The sequence below is a fragment of the Haliotis asinina genome, chromosome 5 (genome assembly GCF_037392515.1).
Source record: "Haliotis asinina isolate JCU_RB_2024 chromosome 5, JCU_Hal_asi_v2, whole genome shotgun sequence".
Lineage (NCBI taxonomy): Eukaryota > Metazoa > Mollusca > Gastropoda > Lepetellida > Haliotidae > Haliotis > Haliotis asinina.
This window is the reverse complement of record NC_090284.1, coordinates 55,119,136-55,141,460: the sequence shown is the minus strand read 5'-3', so window position 1 is coordinate 55,141,460 and position 22,325 is coordinate 55,119,136. Positions and strand designations below refer to the sequence as shown.

The 22,325-nt window shown below is 37.5% G+C and overlaps 1 protein-coding gene across 2 annotated transcripts in view; it reads left to right on the top strand.

Annotated features, from left to right (window-relative positions):
- LOC137284848 (zinc phosphodiesterase ELAC protein 2-like) overlaps nt 1-9,420 on the top strand; it is a 28,462-nt gene extending 19,042 nt beyond the window's left edge. For both annotated transcript variants that reach the window (XM_067816868.1, XM_067816867.1), the window contains 5 exons: nt 1,826-1,901; nt 2,850-2,970; nt 3,203-3,281; nt 7,718-7,862; nt 8,794-9,420. In XM_067816868.1, coding sequence (XP_067672969.1) covers nt 1,826-1,901; nt 2,850-2,970; nt 3,203-3,281; nt 7,718-7,862; nt 8,794-9,036 — 664 coding nt within the window. In that variant the 3' untranslated portion in view covers nt 9,037-9,420. The remainder of the gene's footprint in view (nt 1-1,825; nt 1,902-2,849; nt 2,971-3,202; nt 3,282-7,717; nt 7,863-8,793) is intronic.
- Nucleotides 9,421-22,325: the final 12,905 nt, after the last annotated feature.

Below are 22,325 nucleotides of genomic sequence, written 5' to 3'. Positions count from 1 at the left end.
AAGCTATCCTCTCACATGAAGCAGACAAGTCTCGATATAACTGAATACAGTTTAACACTTAAGTCAGACTCAACTTGCTGACACACTCCAGTCAATTTGGTTCAGGAATTTTCCTCTCTGATTGAAGATTGTGATCCAAACAGAATACAAATTAGGCCCTTTTCATGTAAACTGAGGTGGAAGGTACAGTTTCTTTTTTCTATGAAGTACGACTGTTTATGTTATTGAATAAGGCTATTCAGTTGTTACAGTATCTTGGAGACAGCTTCTGAACAGTTATATTCTTTGCTTCTTCTCAAGTTTTTAAGGTTCATTAAACCAAAATAATACATGAATTTGTATCGTTTTTCGCTCCCTCACTCATTCATAAACTCACTCACTCACACTCACTCACCAACCAAATGGTTGAGCCACATTGTGCCTAAGAAGCTGACATAAAATCTCACAGAATATCTGATGTCTTTTTGACAGTCAGAAACAAAGATGTAAGGAGTCACGGAATGGGAATGTGACAAGCACAGGAAATCGAATTAATATACTGTTTCATCTCAACTATACAACTATTGCACCCAGTTTTAGATGGATGCCATCATCAACACAAAACAGTTCAATGTCAGGCATTCATCATTTATTATAGTATTCTCTGAAGATTCAAGTTAAAACCGGTCTTGAGCAACAGTTGATTGTTGTAAGAGACAACTAATGAGATCAGATGGTCAGACTCGCTAACTTATATCATATCATTGTATCCCATATCATTGTATCCCAGTAGATCATTGCTCATGGTGTAGATCACTAGATTGTCTGGTCCACTTGATTGTTTACAGACAGCCGTCATATCGCTGGAATATTGCTGAGTTTGGCGTCATACATCCATCATACAAAATCATTTGTTGCGGTATTCTGTGATTGTAAAAGATGGAATATTTAAGTCAAATTATCAAGTACCAGTACTAGTGTTGCATTGCACAAAACATGTTAAATGTTTCAGGGACATACAACTTTACTAACTACAGTTAATAGATTCTTTATAATGAACTTCTTTTACCAGACTGTGTTAGAGCAGGATTGTTTGAATAATTCAGTACGCATTTGTAGATATTCTGTTTGTGATAATTTTGATGAAAAGATATGGGTAGGTAGTGTTGGTGAAGCTTATATACCAAACATACCAGTTTGGTAGAGATTTCAAGGATCATGTTATGTCTGTGAAATGAGCTTTTCTACAGTAATATGTTTCATGAAAATAGCTAGGGCTGCCTGTTTGCTGATGTGTTTGGCAGTCAAGTTGTTTGATCTTTTTTAAACCAGTGAGGTTGCATGAAAAACCTTTCTCGGGCACATATTTTTCAAAAGTGACAAGGGCGGTAGGACTTTTAAAATTTTTTGATAGAAACAAAGTGACATGAGAGGAAAAACATTTTTTTTTTTCCTTTCAGAAATACAGCATGGGAAGTTTATTATGTGTTAATGAGTTGTAGATTCAGTGACATTCGTTCTTACAGACACTCATTCTTGTAGTGGACAAATGGATGATCTGGACATGGCCAAGTCAAAATTATTTTTTTCATCTGGCAGTAAAAAATTGTCACACGCACAAATAAAAGTGATGCACCATTACCGGAGAAACATTTCACTTTTTTCATTTAGCCTAAGTGGCTTTCTCTTTCAAATCCCCTCACATCTGAAAGGCAGTTATCCCAGTGTATATCTCATGTGATGAGGTGAACAAACTGGGAACCTTCAGAACTGACTTAATCACTTGACTATTTTGATTTGTTTCATGTTTCTTTATAAAAGATTTGTTCTAATCATGTTGTTGCAGGCTAATCCCTCTCCAGGAAAGCAACCAGCAGTGGCAGAAACTAGATGCTGTCAAGACAGAGCTGCAGCTCAGTGAAGTATGATATGTTGATGTAATTGGCATTATGGCAGTGATTGTTTCCTTTTGTGTTCACAAGGACAAACATGCTTTTGAGGACTTCCCTTGAGATGCTTATGCCTTTTCATCACCCTTTTCCAACATCTTAGGATGATTAAATCAAAGTGAATTGAATATTTTAATTAATTAACAGTGTTTGTGTAACTTTTTTGTATTTTTTTTCCCCTTGAGTTTCCTTTTCTGCTGTAACAGTTTAGGATTAGTCAGAAAACTACACATGACAGGGTCCTAACTGCACACAAGATAATTACTGTACAAAAATAGGAACATGAAAACTATGTGGCAGGATCATGAGTGCATGGTAACATCACGGTATCATGATAACTGCTCACAACAGGATCAATACTGCACACTGTAGGATCGTAACTGCTCACAAGAGGATCATAACTGCACATGACAGGTGTCAACAGTGATTTTCAGTAGTTTATTCATGTGATTATCAACAATATCTTCCCATTGCCAGATGTTCTGTTTGTTTCTAAACAAAATGTCATGTCTTTGAAAATTTGATGATGGCATAGTTTATAACGGTAAAGATCATAAACACAACTTTTTGTTAGATTAGAATGTTCACCAACTTGAATTTTTCATTACTGGTTTCCACTCACTTATTATATTGATTGATAAAGTGCAGGAGATATTATTGCTTATTTATCTTGTTTCCAAAGGATGTACATTTATCACTATTAGCCTGCTCTGCAAATTTCCAATAGCTATTCAGATTCAACCTTTCTTCTGAAAAGTTTTTTTCAAAGTGAGTTCAAAATATTATTGTTGTCAAGTGCAACTTGTCATAATTGATCAGAATATCTTTCCCAGTTTTAATATTGGGAAGAAAATAATTCTAGAAGGTCATTTACTTTGCCAGTGTGTTATATTTCAAGTAAATATGTTTATCTGTCTGCAGTTTGTCCCTGTAGAGGTGGATCACTGCCCCAATGCTTTTGGTGTATCCCTTGTACATAAAGATGGCTGGAAGATTGTATATTCCGGAGACACAATGCCCTGTGGGCGCCTAGTGACAGCAGGCAAGTAAACCAACTCTCATGGCCTAGCACCGGAACATGAGGAGATTACTTATGCCATGGATGAGGTAGTGAGACCTATCAGTAGCCATATCAGGTTGACAGAGAGATCCACATATCCCAAAGGTGTTGGCTAGGGTTACAAGTGGTAGACATTGTCATGTATTGCTCCCTAGGCTTGAGTCACTCTGTACTTGATATGTGCAACATTTCAGTGGCGTTCTCGTGTTTGCAGGTCAAGGCTGTGATCTTCTGATCCATGAAGCTACAATGGAGGATGACCTGGAAGATGAGGCTAGGCACAAATGTCACAGGTAAATGTCAGTGTCCCACAGTGGACATTGATTTGTCTGATCTTTTAGTTGCGGTCACTGTTAATCAAGCTGGGCACATGAGTGACACAATAAACAGAAAAAAATGTTTTTGACCTCTGTAATGTATGTATTATCATTTTTTGTGCTTGAGGTCTGTCTTGTTAGATCAATTACTGTTATGAACAGGACAGGTGTATTGGGACGAGGAGGGCGATGTCTTTTGTAATCAGTGACTGAGTCCCTAGAACAAAGAACTTCTCCTGTGTATCATGTGTATCATGACTTCCCAGAGACTATGAACTTGTAACAGAGTATATTATTCTAAGCTATATGAATTTGAGCAGCGATATTTTACCTTTGGTTCGATATGCTGTAGTGCAATCCAAAATTTGTAATTTTTGGTTTTCGTACCGTTCTTCTATATAGTCATATTTTTATGACAGCTTTTTTCACTAAAAATAACACAGATTATGGTTATTTTATTTTGCATGTTATGAAACAATGTGCTGTAAGTTTGGCTCTGACTGTCAGGTTTTTGCATTTTCATCATACCCTGTATATTAAACCGAAACAGAATGAACCGAAACAAAATGAACCGAAACAGAATGAACAGAAATCCTGGTAATGCAATACGTACCGCACCATGGCAAGAGCGTACTGTTTCACCCCTAGATTTCATGCTTGGACAGAAGACATCACAGCAATTCTTGACAATCCAAGGAAACAGATTCCAGTGGCCATTAAGAGATAAATATGGGGAGAGTGATATAAATGGATTACTACCAACAGCAGCCTTGACACACAGTCTGTTTGAAAACCAGCCCCTCAAGTGAGATAATTGTGGCAAATGATATGTAGTGTTGGAAGTGAAAGGGGCACTGATGCGCAACAATTTCCATGGACTGGTTGTTCCTTTTGTTATTGTTTTTTTCCCGTGAGTATCCGGATGATATCCCAGAATTCGTGACTGGTTCGTGACCTCTGTTGCGCAGCCGGTGTGCACAATTGAGAGTTTAATTGTAGACAGATCAACTAAGGTGAAGTCATTTTTACTTCATTACAAATGTATTATGAAAACAAATTAAACACTTTGAAGGTTAATTATCTGCCAGTGGTAGAAATGGTATAAAACTTGTAGGACGGAAAAATAACGAAGTCAATGTATGTCTTTATATTTTGTCTCCTAACCCTAATTAGTTTATTGTCATATTTGTATGATTTTGAAAATTAATAAAAGAACACACGGTCTGCTTATACTTATGCTATATTTCTAACATGACTGTAACATTTAAATATTGTTTAGACTGCCAATGTAGATCCTATTTCACACACACCCTATGTGCGATCTAGTGTGAGTTTTCTGTCATATTGATTCTGCTGAATGCTACAACAAATAAATTAAAACAAAATGCAAATAATGAATTTAAAACATACTAATGTTATAGAAACAATGTCAGGCTACTATCTTGTTCAGGAATGTATCCATCAATATCCACGTAAAAGAAATCGTATTCCATTCATCTGCAGCTGGTAAATAATCCTACTCTATGTTGTGTGTCTTACAACAGTCTAATTTGCAAAAAAGTGACACATCGTTTCAGGTCTTTCACATTGGTGAAAACCTTATAAACCTCTCATTGGTCACCCAGATAGCACACCTGGCAACTAATTGTATGATGTCCGCCATTCTAAGTAATTTAGTTAACCAACAATGAACAATCAATCAATCAATCAATCAATCAATCAATCAATCAATCAATCAACGCAATGGTGGTTAATTCTTTGAAGGGAGGATGTTGTTTTTACACTTGCACTTTGTGACAGTATAGATTAGTACATCTACACACTCTGCCTTTTGACAAATCCGCTGTAGAAGATAAAAGTAATTAATTAATCAGTGTGTTATTGGTTAATCCTTTGATCGAAGTTTGTTTTTGCAACTCTGCTGATAAACCCTTACATGAACATAATACATAACATGTACTACACATCAGACCTTAATTAATAATGTTGAGTATTTACACCATACAGGAGAAATGCCAAATGGGAACCTTTGTCGAGTAATCTGAGTGGGGTTACCCCTAATTAAACCTGTTATAAATTCATTAACTGACCATCAAGTGAATGATGACAAATAACATGTGTAGGTTTATACCAATCTCTGTGTCGCATGCAACCTGAAAACACTAATGAGCTGAAACTGTTTTGAGGATACCAACAGAACTTTGTTGTTACATAAGGAATACATACAGGCACTGCTGTGTACTTGGGTGAATAGGTGTTATCAGGGTTTTTTTACGTAAGAAAATTTTCAGATTTCTCTACCAATGGCAAAGTCATTTTCAGTTTATGAATTCAAATAAATCGTTTGCATGCTTTTATTATCATACATATCATAGATAATAAACCAGGGAAGCTACCATAGCTACCAAAGTTTACGTATGATTTTTGCTATGACAGCTGGGCCAGCCCTCAAAAAACTATATATATATAGCTTTGCAATCTTTCGGACTTATGTGAAACAAGTGGCTTGCTACGTGCCTGTAGCCATCATATTTTCATATGACATGATTAAATTTCAAGGTGAAAAACACAGAAATAGGATCAAATTAGATCAGTCACTATACCATCCAGGCATCAGAAAAAAACTACACTGCTGGGATATTTTGTTACATTCAGACAAGGAATACCATGGATATTTTTGAATAATGGCAAATGGTGGGCATCCGGCCTCCTGACTGTTTAGGGAGAAGAAATTCTGCTGATGTGGACAGGTGCCCAGTCCCTTTGTCCATCATGGTTGAGGCAGCGGGTGCTGACCAACTTGCAACTTGGTTTCGTAATTAGACTGTTGGCGAGAAACATTATTCGCTCCGCATCAATGCCCCTTTAAGTTTAATATGCATCATTCAAGCAGTTTTCACTGCAGTATCTTGAAATTGTGCTGAAGAACACAAGGCATATCCGACCTCAAGCAAGTTTTCTAGTGTTCATTTGAACATAACTTTAAATCAGGTCTTCTTTTAAGATTTCCAGTGGCATTCACAAAAAGAATTCTTGGTCTGTTTGTCAGTATTCTGTCTAATTTGATGAATAAAACTGGAGAATTCTACAGTTATCTCCTTATGTTGGAATTAAATCCCACTATAATAATGATTATTTAGTGCGGATAAATAACACTGATGCAAAGGCAAGCATGAACAAGAAAGGTTACATCATCTTGACCTGATGAGCTTTCTTACTACATGTACTGTTCAGGAGAAGGAACTGTGTTTGTGAACGTAGAGTATTCGCATGTGTAACTCACGTTCCTGGGGTCATCCTGCTGTGATATTTTGGGGATATTGCTAAACGCCTCTGCTTTAAGGTGAGCTACTGTACCTATGGTACTCAAGCTGGATTTGTTCTTAATTTGAAAACTGTTTTTAGGCAATGTTAAAAAATCTGGAACAACATCATGTGGAGAGATGAAATTGAAAATAATGACAACGATCATCGGGACTTCATGTTTGCTGAAACTTGAACACATGCAGAATTAAACACTATTCATTGTGAAAAGGACTTAAATTTGCTGTCTCTTGAAGAAGGGCTGCTAAAGAGCTGAAAGTGCTTCAACAGTGCTTAAAAGTGTTTTCAAGTGCATTAAAAGCATTTCAAAAGAGATGAATGTGTATTTAAGTGCTGTAAAGGGGTTGGAGCTTGACAGCGCTTAAAATGAGCTTTAGGTGTATTAAGGCATCTATAAGGCTGGAAGTCTAATAACAGTGCTTTAGAAGAGCTGCAGCTGGAAGCTTAGCAGAAACAAACCTCCACCAAATGACAAAACCGAAATACTGATACAACAACATCCAAATGTAAGCTTACATCCTCAAATATGTCAAAGCCTAATCTGAATGATAATAATGGTTTTGATCCTGACCATTTTTGTTTTAGTAATTTTGAATAGAGTAGCAGACAATAACTTTATAAATACAAATAGGGCACGGTGTGTCTGCTGAAGAAATGCAATTGATTTTCACACAATTCAAGCAATACCAGGTTTAAAATCTTAAGTTCTAAAACTGTGAAGCTGATATGTTAATACTTGGCATTTTTATGTGTGAATAAATGGACTGTACAGCGTGAAAACAAAGTTCCATTATTCTAGTTGTGGCTTCCCTTTAAAGTGAAACTAGCATGACAATGCTTAAAGAAACATTTCTCTCTCTCACTCTCTCTCACTCTCTCTCTTTCTCTCACTCTTTTTCTCTTTCTTTCTCTCACATTATTTCTTGCTGTCTCTCTCTATTTCTCTCTCTGGTCCAGATGAATTATTTACAAACTGCCGCCATTTAGCTGGAATAGTGCTGAGTGGCATAAACGCTCGCTCGCTCACTCACTCACTCACTCACTCACTCACTCACTCACTCACTCACTCCAGTGTGTCTTTGTTGCAGCACCACTTCACAAGCTATTGGAATAGGACACCAGATGGAGGCTAAGTTTACCCTGCTGACCCACTTCAGTCAGAGATATGCAAAGTTGCCATTGGTCAGTGGAAAGTTCACAGATAATGTGGGCTTTGCATTCGACAATATGAGGGTAAGACATTTTCTTTCGGCAATATTTTTGCATTTTTTGCAATATTTTGCAATATTTTGCATTTTTTTGCATGTTAAGTTCTCCTCATGGTTACATTGTTTGAAACCTATTTCTAGTGTCACCCACTGTGGCATTCCTGAAATATTGCTAAATGCATCCTAAAACTAAAATCATTTATTCACTTTTGAGGTGACTGTTACAGCATTTCAGTTTTTTTGTGGTCTAGTAAAGCCCATTTTATAACTTAAAAAAACCTACACCAAGACAAAGACAAACAGAAAATTATAACAGGTTGGTTACAGACAAAATATATCAAATCTTACATATTGTAGATATACTAACTGATGTATATTGAGATGTTATATTTCAGGACATGACCTCGACAACTTGCAGTCTTCCTTATTGTTTCTCATATTGCAGATCAAATATAAAGAACATTTTACACTTTATTATATTTTATAATTAATGGTAAATGACAAAATAACATGCCAAGTTTGACTGAGCTGGGTACATGCTACAATTTATTTGGTTACTCTAAGAAGAAAAGTTATGACACCCAATTGAGGTAAACACAAGCAAGTACATAACTCGGTGACGCAAAAGGTTATCTGTAGCTCTGCTACATGATGTCTTTAATAACCTGCTTGTCATAAGAGTATTGGGTGGTCAGGCTTGCGTGGTCAGGCTTACAAAGATTGGTTTTAGCAACAGATCGGTGTTATCATCCATCGCATATAAATCAGTTGGAAACAAATATAATTAAATGACATTGAACTGTTCAGTATTGCAGCAAAATGTTATCATACTACAAATTGCAAGCATTGTTGGTGAAATTGAAAGTGTGCTGTGTGTTTCCTGTTTGTCCCTTTTTCCTTGATATTTGTGCAGAAGATATTGAAATGCTTATGATGTAAAATATTCTCTCCAAAAGGTAACCTTGAGTGATCTCCCCTTGTTGCCTCTCTTCACGGAGGCAATGAAAGCTATGTTTGCTGATCACTATAATGACATGGAAGAAAAAAGCAGAAAAAAGATGAGAAAGAGAATCCTCATTAAAGACCTAATGGCAAATGCAAGTACATCAGAAGCCGAGGAGCCAAAGACAGATGATAAAAAGACCCTGAAGATATCGGAGAAAACTGAAGAAGAGGCTCACTCTGTTGTGCAAACATAGCTTAGCACTCAGTGGGGAGCAAACTGGGATCTGATTGAGATTGTCAGATTTTAAAGGGGAGAAGGAAACATCCTCTCGCAAGGACACAAATGGACATCAGTGAGTCCTATCAATTACAGGCATTCAGTTCATGCTGTGTCATGTCTGTATTTAGGCGTGTGTGTTAGAAGACCAAGTTCTTAAAGATCCATCTGTCTTGGAATCCTTTAATACTGTTACACGATATGTGATAATTTGATCTCATTTCGATTGGGCTTTGTCTCTGGAATGGGTGATTTGTGTTGAACCTTGACATTTGAGTGCTGCATAAATGAATCTGAACAGACCCCTGTACAGTAATGTTGTAGACATATTTTTGTCAGTGCAATAAAGTAAGGTAAAATACTGCAGTTGCTTTGTGAATATGTTCAAAGTGACAATGGGAAATGGTTCTCAGAAATCTGTCTGGTATTAATTGTCACAGGTTGGTATTATACATGCTCAGTGACCCACAATTCCCAGATCATTTTCTTATCATCTGTTTTAGTTGAACACTTACATTGAATGTGAACCTTTGTCATGGATATTTGTTCCTAGCCACACATATTAGACACATTGTCTGAGGCTAGTGTTAGCAGTGTGGTAGCATATTTAAATCACATTCATCAGAGACGGTCACGGTGACTGTCATGGTGTTTGAAGATAATTCATTATCTGAACTAATAACGCTTGGCTCTCAAGTGAACAATGTGTATAAAACACTTTTGATATTAATCTGAGTGACGTCTCAGTGTAGGTACTAGCACCGTTATCAAGCAAGCTACACTGAAACATCGCTCATATTAATACTAAAGATGTTCTATACCCAAGAACCTCTCCAGGTTGTTCATCACACCAACGTCTAAATGCCACTCAAAGGTGGCTCTCAAGTTCCTGAATATACAGCTTTCTTCGCAATTCTCAACAATTGTCGATCCAAAGAGATGTCACAGAGCTTGTATCTGCACATTAGAGAATCTGTTTGAAACAAACAGGTTTCTTTATTATCATACCAATGACAATTAAATGACCATGTGTTATTGTCAATCTTAATGTCAACATGTCACACCACCATCACCTTTTGAATCATTTGCTGAGCAGGCAAGCCTCAACAATTCAAAATCTGATGTTTTTTTCTTCCTTCCTTTATGAATAAGAAATATAAATGTGGGATGATAATTTGTAAAAGGAGGTTCATATTCTCATTAAATATTAAATATATAAATATAAGAGTCATTAAATCAGTTTTATGGCTTTACGCTGAATGTCAAGAGTTAAGATATCAATGTTTGTGCCAAGGAAAACCAACTGTTGGTTGTCTAGTCGAATGTCCCAGAACATCAAATAACTGTGTCTAATCAGACCAGTAGTGCGATATAACAGTATCAGTCTTAATAACGACTATTTGCTTTATAGCTTGAATATGACACTGATTGTCTGTGTACACATACAGTGGTCACTTTGAAGACGGGGAAACATTAACTGATGTGCTAGAACCAGTGTTGAGGGATTGGAACCAGTTTTCCTTTCTGGAATAAAAGAAACCATGGAGAATGTATACAGACTGTAGATTATCCCTGAAGAAACCTATGAAATATTAAGTTGCAGACAGGTATTGTTTCTTGTCACTGATTGGTTGTGAATGTGCCAATAGTACTTTGATTCCAGATACAGACGCATGTGTCTACTCAGAACCAAAAGATAAATGAACTTGGAACTTACTGATTGTGATTTTTGGACCATATGAATTCAAATTACAACGTCTGATTGAAACTACAGATACACAGATGCCTGTGTGTTCATTTTCATGTACATGTTCATGTAATATACTACTCATCAAATGTTTAGACTCGCTAGTGTAGATATACCCATTTACTTCCCTCAGCTGTTTTAGACTAAATGTTGCAAAATATTACAAATGTTTGGAGGTACAGTTTACACATAAACTAATATATTGCAAAATGAATTTGTAGTGCAGGAACGGGTATTGTCATGAGTTGGCGAATTCTTAACAAAACGCCACACCAGGATGGAGATGTTCACACAAGCGATATTCGCACATGTTTTTCAGCAGTGAGATGCATGATCCTCGAGTTAATGGGGAATCAATATTCGATGCAACCATAGGTATATACATAACATATAGTAAGTGTTTTAAATGAGTCTAAACTTTGGATGGTAAGTGTAGTATTAAAGTTGTGAGATTTACTCAATAATGCCTAACTTCAGATAGCTTCGCCCGGTTTTTCTCGCCAACAGTTTCATTAGTCGTTATATAGTCGGATCATCAAGATTCCCCATACACAGGTGGCAGCATTTCTGCCGGCTAGATCCGTAGATTCATTGTCATGCATGGCCAGGCGAATATTGTAACTACTTTTCTACTGTTTTAGTGCCGTTACGGATGCTTGTTTTTTTTCCTGGGATGCACTTATCTGCCATATTCCCTATACAAGTGACATCTGTCTTCGGCTATACTTACTCAGTAAAGCAAAACAATACAGCGAGATGATTACTGATGTATACTCAGTAGGACAAATGTCGAGCGTTAGATTTATTGTATTGAGCCATGTCCGCTGCGTTGATTGTTGCTGGAGTAAACTGATTGGCGTCTGACTCAAGCCTCATGACTTTATGAATATAGGAATGGCTACAGGAACGGCTGAATCTGTGAACGTGAAAATGGAAACTACTTATTAGATATTTTACGCTGTCGTGAAGCCACAACATCATAACCATCGTATTTTGTCAAATCTCTATGGTTTCCTTATAAAAGGAGTTAAATATGACAGGGACGTATCGTCCACAGCGTGTCTGCTTTACAAGTAAATGCTGTATAGATATATATGAGATATGTTCATCTGCAATCGTGCTCCAGAATATTTTCTCGGCATCAATTCCGACGAAGAATGGTGTTTGCTTTCCGTCTGACTGAAAGTAGAAGCACTGTCTAATCACGAATGCTATTTAAATGACAGACGACAGCTAATACGTCTAATATTTGTCAATATATGGTCTCACCGTATTGTATGAACAAATACAGAAAATCAGAGAAATAATTAGCTCGACAGTGAAGGAGAGCTGTAAGACAACTATGGCTGATGAGACTGTTCCTTCATACTGGGAGCATTAACCGCGTCACTTGACGAGGCCCGTCAGCGATCAGCCAGCGATAACTCAGGTCTTACTCCTCAACGTATGTGATATATCACAGCAAGATTAGCCTATTCTCCAGGGATCTTCCTGGTGAAGGTTTCATCTGTCGGACATTCTTGAGGAATCTGGAAACTTAGAGTACGACTTGATGTATAATACGACGTCTGAAATGATCATTTAGTAATCCAATATGTTGTGAAACCTAAGGCCTATTTGTTGAGCAGTACGCGGTATCAAACAACGTGTTTCGAAAAGAAGAAAATGGCAACAGACGGCAAAATAATGTGATGAGTTCCAATAAATCCAATCCCTTCAACGTTTGTGAAAAAGTCAAAGCACGTCAGACGATGAAACGAATGTATTACAATGTTAAAGTGTAATGCATGCAGCCACCTGATAACCAGTGTCTTTGTACAAATCACATAAATAGAAAGAGATGCGAGTTTCTTCCACATAAGTCACCTAAATCCATAATCCTCGGTTCTCTGAAAACCGATTAATCCAAATAATCATATTTCAAAACGGATCAGAAGATAAAGTATTGCTTCTACATGGTCTCTCATTCGCTAAGTCGCCCTTAATGTGACGTGACATTGTATATCACGTAAGTCCCCTTTACTTGTACTAACTGTTCACCATTTATATACAACAGTCTCCGGAGGCTTAAGTGATGGTTTCCTCTCAGATTTGCCCTAATGCATTGAGACAGGGGAGATTTGGGCGTCTCGCGCTGATAATTTCACTTCTCGACTTGCAAACCAATATTTGTGAGGTCGATTCCCGGATATAGCTAGCCAATACCCCAGAGATAAGCCAGTCTGTGCACTGACCACTGGCACAACCGTCGTGGTAATGGCCAAATATACATTTTCATGTCAGCCACGAATTTATTCACACCTTGCCTTTAACATTTACATTTTCATGTCCTGAATTCGAGGAAGACATACGTTGAACTTGCTTTTTACGAAATTTCGAAAACTGAGTTTTTCTAGTAATAAATTCGTCCTAAATACATGTGCATGTAGACATGTGCGTGTAGAATGGAGATACATTGTGTGGTTGGTGTCTGAAAGAATGAGAAAAAGCAAATTCCGAGACGGAAGCCTGAGATTCACCATGCGCATGTACACGTGCCTACGTTATCGATAAATGTCCAAAGTTTGATTTAAGAAAGCCCCCACTAAAACTTATGACACGACGCATGCATGCATGATTGTAAGTGTACCGAATCACTTGGGTGTTGCCTTTGATAAACCGACGCAAGAATCACATTGCTATCTTAAACACGAATGAAGCTGTCTCTTTAATTTCCTTGAGCTGAAGTTGAACCTTTGAAGTAGTGAGAGAAAATGTAAAAGGACATAATTTGTAGCATGTTTTGTTTTGTTTGCGTACACCGGTATTTTTTTACAAACGGCCCTTTACATTTCATCTTCAATAAAAAGTTCAAAGAGCTTCAAATAGTTCTTGCTCAAACGTTGCTGATCAGCTCAATATTACTGTAGCTGTGTTTGCAACACTTTAGTTTGCTGTGTGGCCATCAAGGCCTGCTGCTTTTGAAAAACAAAATAGACCACACTGTACACAGTTTCACACTGTTTCTACAAAACTGATAAGCGAGAGATAAGTTTGTTATTTGTTAAAGACTTGTGCTGACATTCCTTTACGCAAAACGCTGAAACACCCTGAAGTAAACTGTAAGTTCAAGTAGCATGATGGATGATTCTCTAATGATATAGCAAATATTTGTGGGAAAATTCCAGTTGAAAACAACAAAACAAAACAAACAAACTGACAGATAATTTACTGAAGGTCACAAGGGCCTGTAAATATTTGAAACTGCAGGCCCCAGTATCTCAAATAGCTAACAACACTAAAATACTGGCACCCACACACACCGCTATGTAGGTTCACACGTCTTGAATAGGACAATAACAGTCACTCATTTCATCTCACATCCTCACCTGAGTTTGTACAAAAGCATCTCTGGGAGGCTTACGGTGAAGATTGCAGTCTGCCCCATTGCAAGTACGAACAAATGTACATGTATGTGAAAAACATCTTGTGTTGGTTGAGTAGTAGCCATGATTTTTTTCATAAATATGGGAATACTAAACATGGACTTTAACACCAATTGAGAACGTCTTAGTTATGTATGTATAAAGCTGAATGGATACACTGGGTGAGACGAGTGCTGTAGAGTTGTTTCAGGACAACCTATACTAATCTTACGAGACGATGTCGTCAATATAGCCTATCATCGACTGCGATGTTTTTATCATAATATTAATAACTGTTTGGTTTTTGTTGTTGTCTGGTTCAGACTCGAGTAATTAAAGGCTGACTTTCTATATTTGCTATGTCTATAATCTGAACTAAACTAATTGAACGTTCTTTGTGTTCAGGTCACAGAGGTCGGTGGGGTAGCCTGATGGTTAAAGCGGTCGCTCGTCACACAGAAGGCCCGGGTTTTATTCGCCTCACGGGCACAACGCGTGAAGCCCATTTCTGGTGTCTGCCGTGATATTGCTGGAATATTGCTCAAACCGGCCTGAAACTAATCTCACTCCTTTACTTTTGGCCATTGAAGGATAAGAGAGAAAAACTGTAAACCCTAATTGAAACTTATGAAACAGCAGATTGCAGGAACGATTGAATACACGTGTGTGTTGATAACGGGACTCATCAGCTACAGCTTGTTCAGCGTGACCCGAGCTACTCTACATATGCATGACCCGGGAGGTGAAGAGGCACAAACTGCTGGTCCAGTTGACTTCGTTAAAGGTCACATGCAACGAAAAACACAACTTTGCAGATTCTGATACCTTTCAGTATGTACTTACCGAAACAAATAATAACAATGCCAATTCATCCTATAAAGTTGAAAAAAAGCGTTGACAAAAGCCCGCGAAATCGGAGTTCAACGATTGACTAATTTCCCCCCTGCCCTGGGGGAACAGGATCGTGGAGTTTGAAACAGTATGTCTGCCCAGAGTATGAGGTCGTGAGGAGTAGTCTAATCTTGGTTGTGTACACAAACGAGTAAGTAATCTAGTCGTTACACAGAAAAAAACATGTTGATGGTGATAAGCAGACTCGGTCACAGACTCAATGTCTGGTTTACTGACACCTATATGTCTGCCTGTCTGTCTGCTAATGACAATATGCAATGCGCAACTTCAGTCATTGTCCACATCCAATTTGAAATTAACACCTATCGGGCTTATAGACAAAGAGCCAGTTAAGCGTATCGGCAAATGAACTAGTTGCCAATGAAAAGACTTCTTTACACTTGAGTGCACACCCACCGTCTCTGATTGGGCTCGGTATCGCGGCAGCTTCGTTTTGAGGGATGTAAACCCTCGCACTTTTGATTTGCGATTATACGCTTATAATTCGCTTTGTTTCTTTTGTTTGTTCTTTGTTTTTTTCTTAATCAGCAATCCATTTCATATATCATGAGTAAGTGATAACTGTGTTTTAATTATGTTTGATTTTTTGGTTGAATAGGGGAACAGGGAATGTGCGACGCATGCATACATGGATTGCCTACAGAACTTGTCCCGGGAAAAAAAGACTTTTGATGTGTTTATACAGTCATCTGCTATCTGCTTTGGCTTACTGAGTTTACAACGTAAAGACGCCTGGTACTTTCACAATCCGATTGACTCTGGTTGTCACTCTCTACCATCTGTAGCGTCTTTATGAAAGAGTGAGTTGGTGAGTGAGTTAATATTTAACGTCATGCCGGCAATATTGCAGCCATATCGTGACGAGAACATACGTGACATAAAAAGGAATATATACATATATACAATGTATGCATATTGTGAAGAACCTGTCGACGAAGGACATGTTTATGAAAGAACGTTAGGACATTGCGGACGATTTCTCGACACTCACATGTCAAACGATGACCTAGTCTAGGCTTTTCGGACGTGTCGACAATCAAATGAGGAAAGGACACCTCATCACAATAACAGACCGGTTGTGACACGGTCACGCAATGCGTTAGTATTACCTTGTTGAGGTGAGGTTGAACACACTGCTGTAATATGGCAATCCTGTTTCACCGAAAGTGTGTAGTGATTCTACATATTCCTTTTGGTAATAATATATGGACCTAAAGAACTGGTGTGGCAGTTTTCAATTTTCACGAAAGCACGTGTAAAAGCACATGTTCATCAATCCTATTATATAGTCACTGGATTTAATCTAATTTGTAAAGTACGAGCACTGCAAATATGAACGTGAAGGAACATTGTGAAAGTGATTAACTTCTTTATCATTCATATAATTTCGTATGATTTCAGTTACACCCAGTTTGATGTCGATGGCGCTTCGGACAGACATGGTCAATATTTCAATTACGCCAATACTACCCAACGATTCCCATCAAAAGCATAACGTTGGAATTAATGACGCGTTATAAAATTATCTTCAGCCATATTGCACGCACTCACACAGTAAAGTGTCTAGTTCTTCTTTTTAAAGGCCCCTGGAAGAAGATTGAATTAAAAAATACACGATGGTGATGCGTTCTGAAATGATTAGGGCTCACGTGCACAAAACGATTTTAGCGCTACAATGATTATAACTCCCATTCTCCAACATAGGTTAAGATAGTTGTAGCGGTGAGATCGCTTTGTGCAAGTGGGCCCTGCTCTTCCCTATGCTTAGGCCTTCATAAGTCAATAGTTAGATAACCTTTCGGTGAAATCGTCTTGCGAACTATTCCTGTATTGACATCTTAGGTAAAGAATCGTTTTTAGTATCTGAACAGTTTTCTTGCAAGTGGATTGCATGTTCCTCGTGTGTTATGAATTTGAGAGGCATTCGTTACAGCTAATCTGGCCGATAGTTTAAAAATATGAACTCTGTATATATATCAGTACTGGTACTTAACTTAATGTGAACATACTGTATGTACACTTTGAGTCACCTATTGGAGATGTAAGCGTGATCTTTAAGACACTGTAAGCAATTTTAGAACTCAAAATTGAACTTTGTACGTACAAATTGCATTTGTTATCTGAACAGAAAATGGGCGTGATATTATTTGTGAATATGGTTGCTTGAAACATTTACGTCTTAGAACCGAAGTGTTCCCCGGATTCATGTTAGCATAACGAAATGGATCCGAGTCCAGTCCCGGTGAAGGTGGACGAGAGGTGTTAACATACATCGCCTAAATTTTATGTGACAATACGCTCGTAGTAACCCTTTGGGTAAACACATATGTGGCTTACTACATGTACAATGTTCATAAGGGACGATTATAGATACAACAACAGTAACAACAAAAACAACAACAACATCAAACCCAAGGCCCCCACGTCATCAGGTCCAGTTTCTGACTCTGGGGTGTTCATCTATAATCGCTGTTTTCTTTCTATTCCAGTGACCATAGTAATAATAGTCCAGTTCACTTATCATCAAATTAAATGTATTCCTGTTACATAATATTGTAAACATGGCTTGTAAAAAGTACTGTATGGGCAGACAATAACCCAGGGAGGGCATTTACAAAAGAGTTAATACTTTAGAACAGTGTTAAAATGATGGTAGTTTCCGTAGGTTATGAGTCTTCAACACCACCCGTTACATACCAGTTGATAAATGTATAGTGTACTGGTACATCAGTTTACAATATTGACTGATCGTCTATCAATGTTGAATAGTTCATCTCTGTGTGATGTCAGGTTTAGAGATATTACTGTCAAATGTTTCACGAAGAGTTCTGTTTAAATACCAAACAGACATTCTGTCGCAATTTCGGATGGAAGATTTACACTTTTGTGGCGATTTGGAAACTCAGTTACAAGTTTCATTACCCAGTAAGTCAATTCCATCAAGGCCACGAACAAGTGACGCTAGCAATGTGCCATGGCTTCAAGGATGCCATGTCAGTCAGTTAACTGTCAACTGTAGGGGACAATTTCCAACAAGGAAACATTATAGGGGAATCAATGCACCTAGAGGGTATGTATTTACCAGTTGTTAGTATACGTAAATGAATACTTTATGCTTTACACTTTAACGGAATAAGGGAATAAACTAATAGATTTAGTCCATCAAAGGCAGTTAAGCCCTAAACGTCATGCTACCTGTGTGCTATATCTGCACCTTGCAATGTCACGTGTAATGATCCTGTGGTTTTGGAAAAGGTGATAAAGACTCCATACTGTTAACCGATCGCAATTTATTAAATACATAAATAACGGATCATTCATAAACCGCCAGAAGAGGATACACACCTAGGCAGTAAATATCAGCGAACACATTTACATTACTTCGGCTTGCTGAAATCCCAATATAACAAAACTCTGTTGGGACCGCTCTTTGTTAGACAGATAACACTTCCGTGGTTGAAATATTGACGTCCGCTGTGTTCGCATGTCATGACATCCAGCTGAGCATCGCTTGATTAGATACAGGTAGAACAAAAGCATTTATTGTATTAGGCGAGAACGCCAGCTTGGTACACGATAATGTCTTCCTTCTATTTGGTATTTTCATTGTCATAATATTTTCTACTGCTTTGCACAATATTAATTCACACGTTTTGTTTTAAAATATCAATAATGCGTCCATGCAATATGATGTTACAACACAACAGTAATGTAATAATCATGCTTTTACGGATAGTTTGTGTGTAGTGGTGAAGGTATTAATTATCCTTTCGCGGTTACAGATGAATTGATTTGGTTAATAGTCTTATGGTAAGGAAATGATTTTGGACCATTGTCCAAATATTTCTACACATGTTCCTGCAAAATTGATTGAGAAATGTACGCAATCCGAACCAACATTTGCCAATGGCTTTCTGTTACACACAGGCTCGATTCCCCATACGGGTACAGTGTGTGATGCCGTGATCAGGCTGGAATGTTGCGTATAACAAAGATCGTCACACAAAACGTTTGCAGAACACATATGTTATCTCTGGAAGGATTTAAGTTTGTTTCTGTAATTTTTCAAGCAAACACTTGACCTTTGTATGTGTTTGTTGTGTGTGGTACTGCGTGCTTCAGCTATGATCAAGATGGTATCGTAATGAAGACACGATGTAGCCTGAATCCTGCTATGGATTTTTATTTTATGTGTGATTATTGGAAAAGGTGAAAAGTTACAATATTATTTCTTGTTTACAGTGAGTAGGTATTTCTATCACCGCCTAATTGGTGAATCGCGATATTAAGGTCGAGGAAATGTCTTAGAGAAAAGGCACTAAACGTACCATTATCATTGACTGTATCTGTAGGATGCCGTTCATCCGCATATTTGCATGTTCTTTGCTTAAAGAGGACGCCAACAGTGCCTATTGCAAATTTCACGCTTTGTTTTGTCTACGTCAAACTTGCATTAAAAGAGTTTGGAGTACTATTTAAGAGCTTCTAGCTTTAAGACCAGAAATGCTACAATAAGACGAAAGAAGTAATTCTCATTTCCTCATCTATGTCACTTTCATGTATTTTTCAGAGTCTACTGATATTTTCTCTTGTTTAAACCCAATCATCAGCGTTCCCCTGACGAAACATTTTTTGTATATATTTGCAATCGATAACCATATTTAAATACGACATCTTTTAGTTTATATTTGCTGGTGATAATTGACAAAAACGTTCAAGAACGAACATATATCATCCTTGATCTTTGTCTGCAAGAAAAACACAAGACAAGAAACATTGTTGGCAAATGGGTGTCAAACGGTGACCGATGGTCATGTGCACCACGACTTCCGAAACAAGTGATCATGAATTCCATTTCCTGTAATAACACATGACGCGTTTTCATATGCACTTATGTCTTGTTCATTGTGTGGAACTGGTCACGGATATAGAGATGTATCAAGGTTGTGACAGTGTACCAGAGATATATCCTCTGATATATCCAAAACATTTGCAGACATTTAAGGCATGTTTTCTTCTCCAGTGTTTATTCCTCTATCATACTAACGTATCCAAGTCTCCTTTATCATCACTGACGTTGGTATCAGATGAATGTATCTCACATTCGCTCCACTGTGTAATATTTCATCATGATAATAGTCAGAATCTCTAAACATGTTCAGTGTTTACGTCATTTCCAAAAATAAAAGCTGTGAGATATGTTACAGACTAGCCTTTTTCTGTTATTCTGCCTGTATTGCGCCATCACATAGAGGGTCCATAAAACCCTATATGCAGAACAACATTTATAGTATACAAACATTTTACTTGGCCAGCGTCTCTGCGTCTGAACTTGATCTGGGATCGGTACAGGAACAGGAATTTAGTCCCTCTTTCATCAAGTTTCAGAATGTTTACATGAAAGATAAACATTTATCAGTGATTTGTTTTCAAATTTTCATTAACATATTCAATTCAGTATCATATAAGCAACTAATCTGTTTTAACCTAATAAAGAAATATTGTGCTTAAACATTCCCGTCACAGAAACACCGTGGTAGATTAGAACGCTATGACTTCATAATACAATACGATACACAGCCTGATCTGAAGATTAATTTTGCTAGTACATGTATTACTGTTAAGGTTTTAATAGGAACTCAACTAAGACTACTAGTCACACTAATTTTCACATTCAAATTATTTCGAAATAAGCTTATTTCAATGGTAATGCTATTGAAATGCGATACGTTGTCTTAAATTAACCGTTGAAGTCTGGTGGGACATTCAGTGTTTGGGCAAGGTATACGTTTAAACGCGTCGTATCTTGACTGGTCATGAGAAATTCATTCGTGTGATGGTTTGATCTGTACAGTTAACCTTCATGTGAGCAGAGGTATCCTAGGATTGCAGAGGATTTCTGGGTTTAATGTCAAACATCCATGTATTTCCACATGAATACAAAACGTGGTTCGTCGCTTATAGTGTTAGTGTGTAAATAATTGATGCAGTTATGATAAATAATACATTTTTGTTTACAGAAAACAGCGTAACACGTTTGCTTTATTCACATAGAACAATTTTCAAACAATAAATTAAGAAGTTCAAAAGTAAATTATGTCATCATGTCCTTGATCCCTGATTGGAGATGATTTGAAAAGATAGAAACATAACCCACACAGCGTTTACTGTGCTTATTATCAATATTTAAGTAACACTGTTTTTAAATCATTGCATTTACATGTAACTGGCGTCGTTTGACAGTCAGATTCGTAGCACGTTCTTGCAAATCAAATCTGTGCTGTAAACTTTTACCTTTATCGTCTTTATGAAAAAGTCGCATGTCATGGTCATACCCACAATACAAAATATTTGGCATCATTATGTGCCAATCAGCATTTTGAAATTGCTTAATGCATATCGAGTGACACGCAAACCTTACATGCACATTTACTTTCTGCTTCACTCGATTGGTCCGTTTTGAAACGCACCGTGGGTTGGTGTCTGTATACCGTACAAGGCGGATTGTTCGTCCCGAACCTCTGCTGTTCGTCAAGCGAAGATAAGGTTGCATAACTGCTTCTGGGAAGACTCATCAAACAGGCACCAACAGGCACCATGCATATGTTCAGCAAAGTATATGTCCATGTGTTCTTGTTTCTAATTAGTACACAACAATGCTTTTTCATCATTTGACATGAATGAATTATTCTCAAACAAGATACTTTGATGATGCCCATGATTTCTAGTTAGTTGGCAATAATGTATCATGGCAATTGACATTTTCATCGTTTTTCAGTCATTAATTTTAATGTGTTAATATTATGAGAGAAGAATTACTGAGACATCAAAACATTCTACAGCTTTTAAAGCCACATAGACGCTAATATACCCTCAACGTGCTACGTTTACACTATTTAATTTATCCCGCTGTGCATTTTAGATATCCTGCACCTTTTCTTGCAAGAAACAATGAGATTAGACCCTGAGACCTTCGCTTGTATCATTGCGGGCATGCTAACAAAATATCTATGCTAATAAAAGAAACCTCTTGAAATGGATGTATGCACGTTTATACCAGCTGTGAATTGTTGTCCGTAGACAGTTGTTAGGACCATCCATTGATAACCCTACATTATACCATCACTGGGCTTGGGAATAAGACATGCTATCCGGTTCTACACGATAGCATACCAATACAAACGCCTTCCCTTGTGTTTTGTA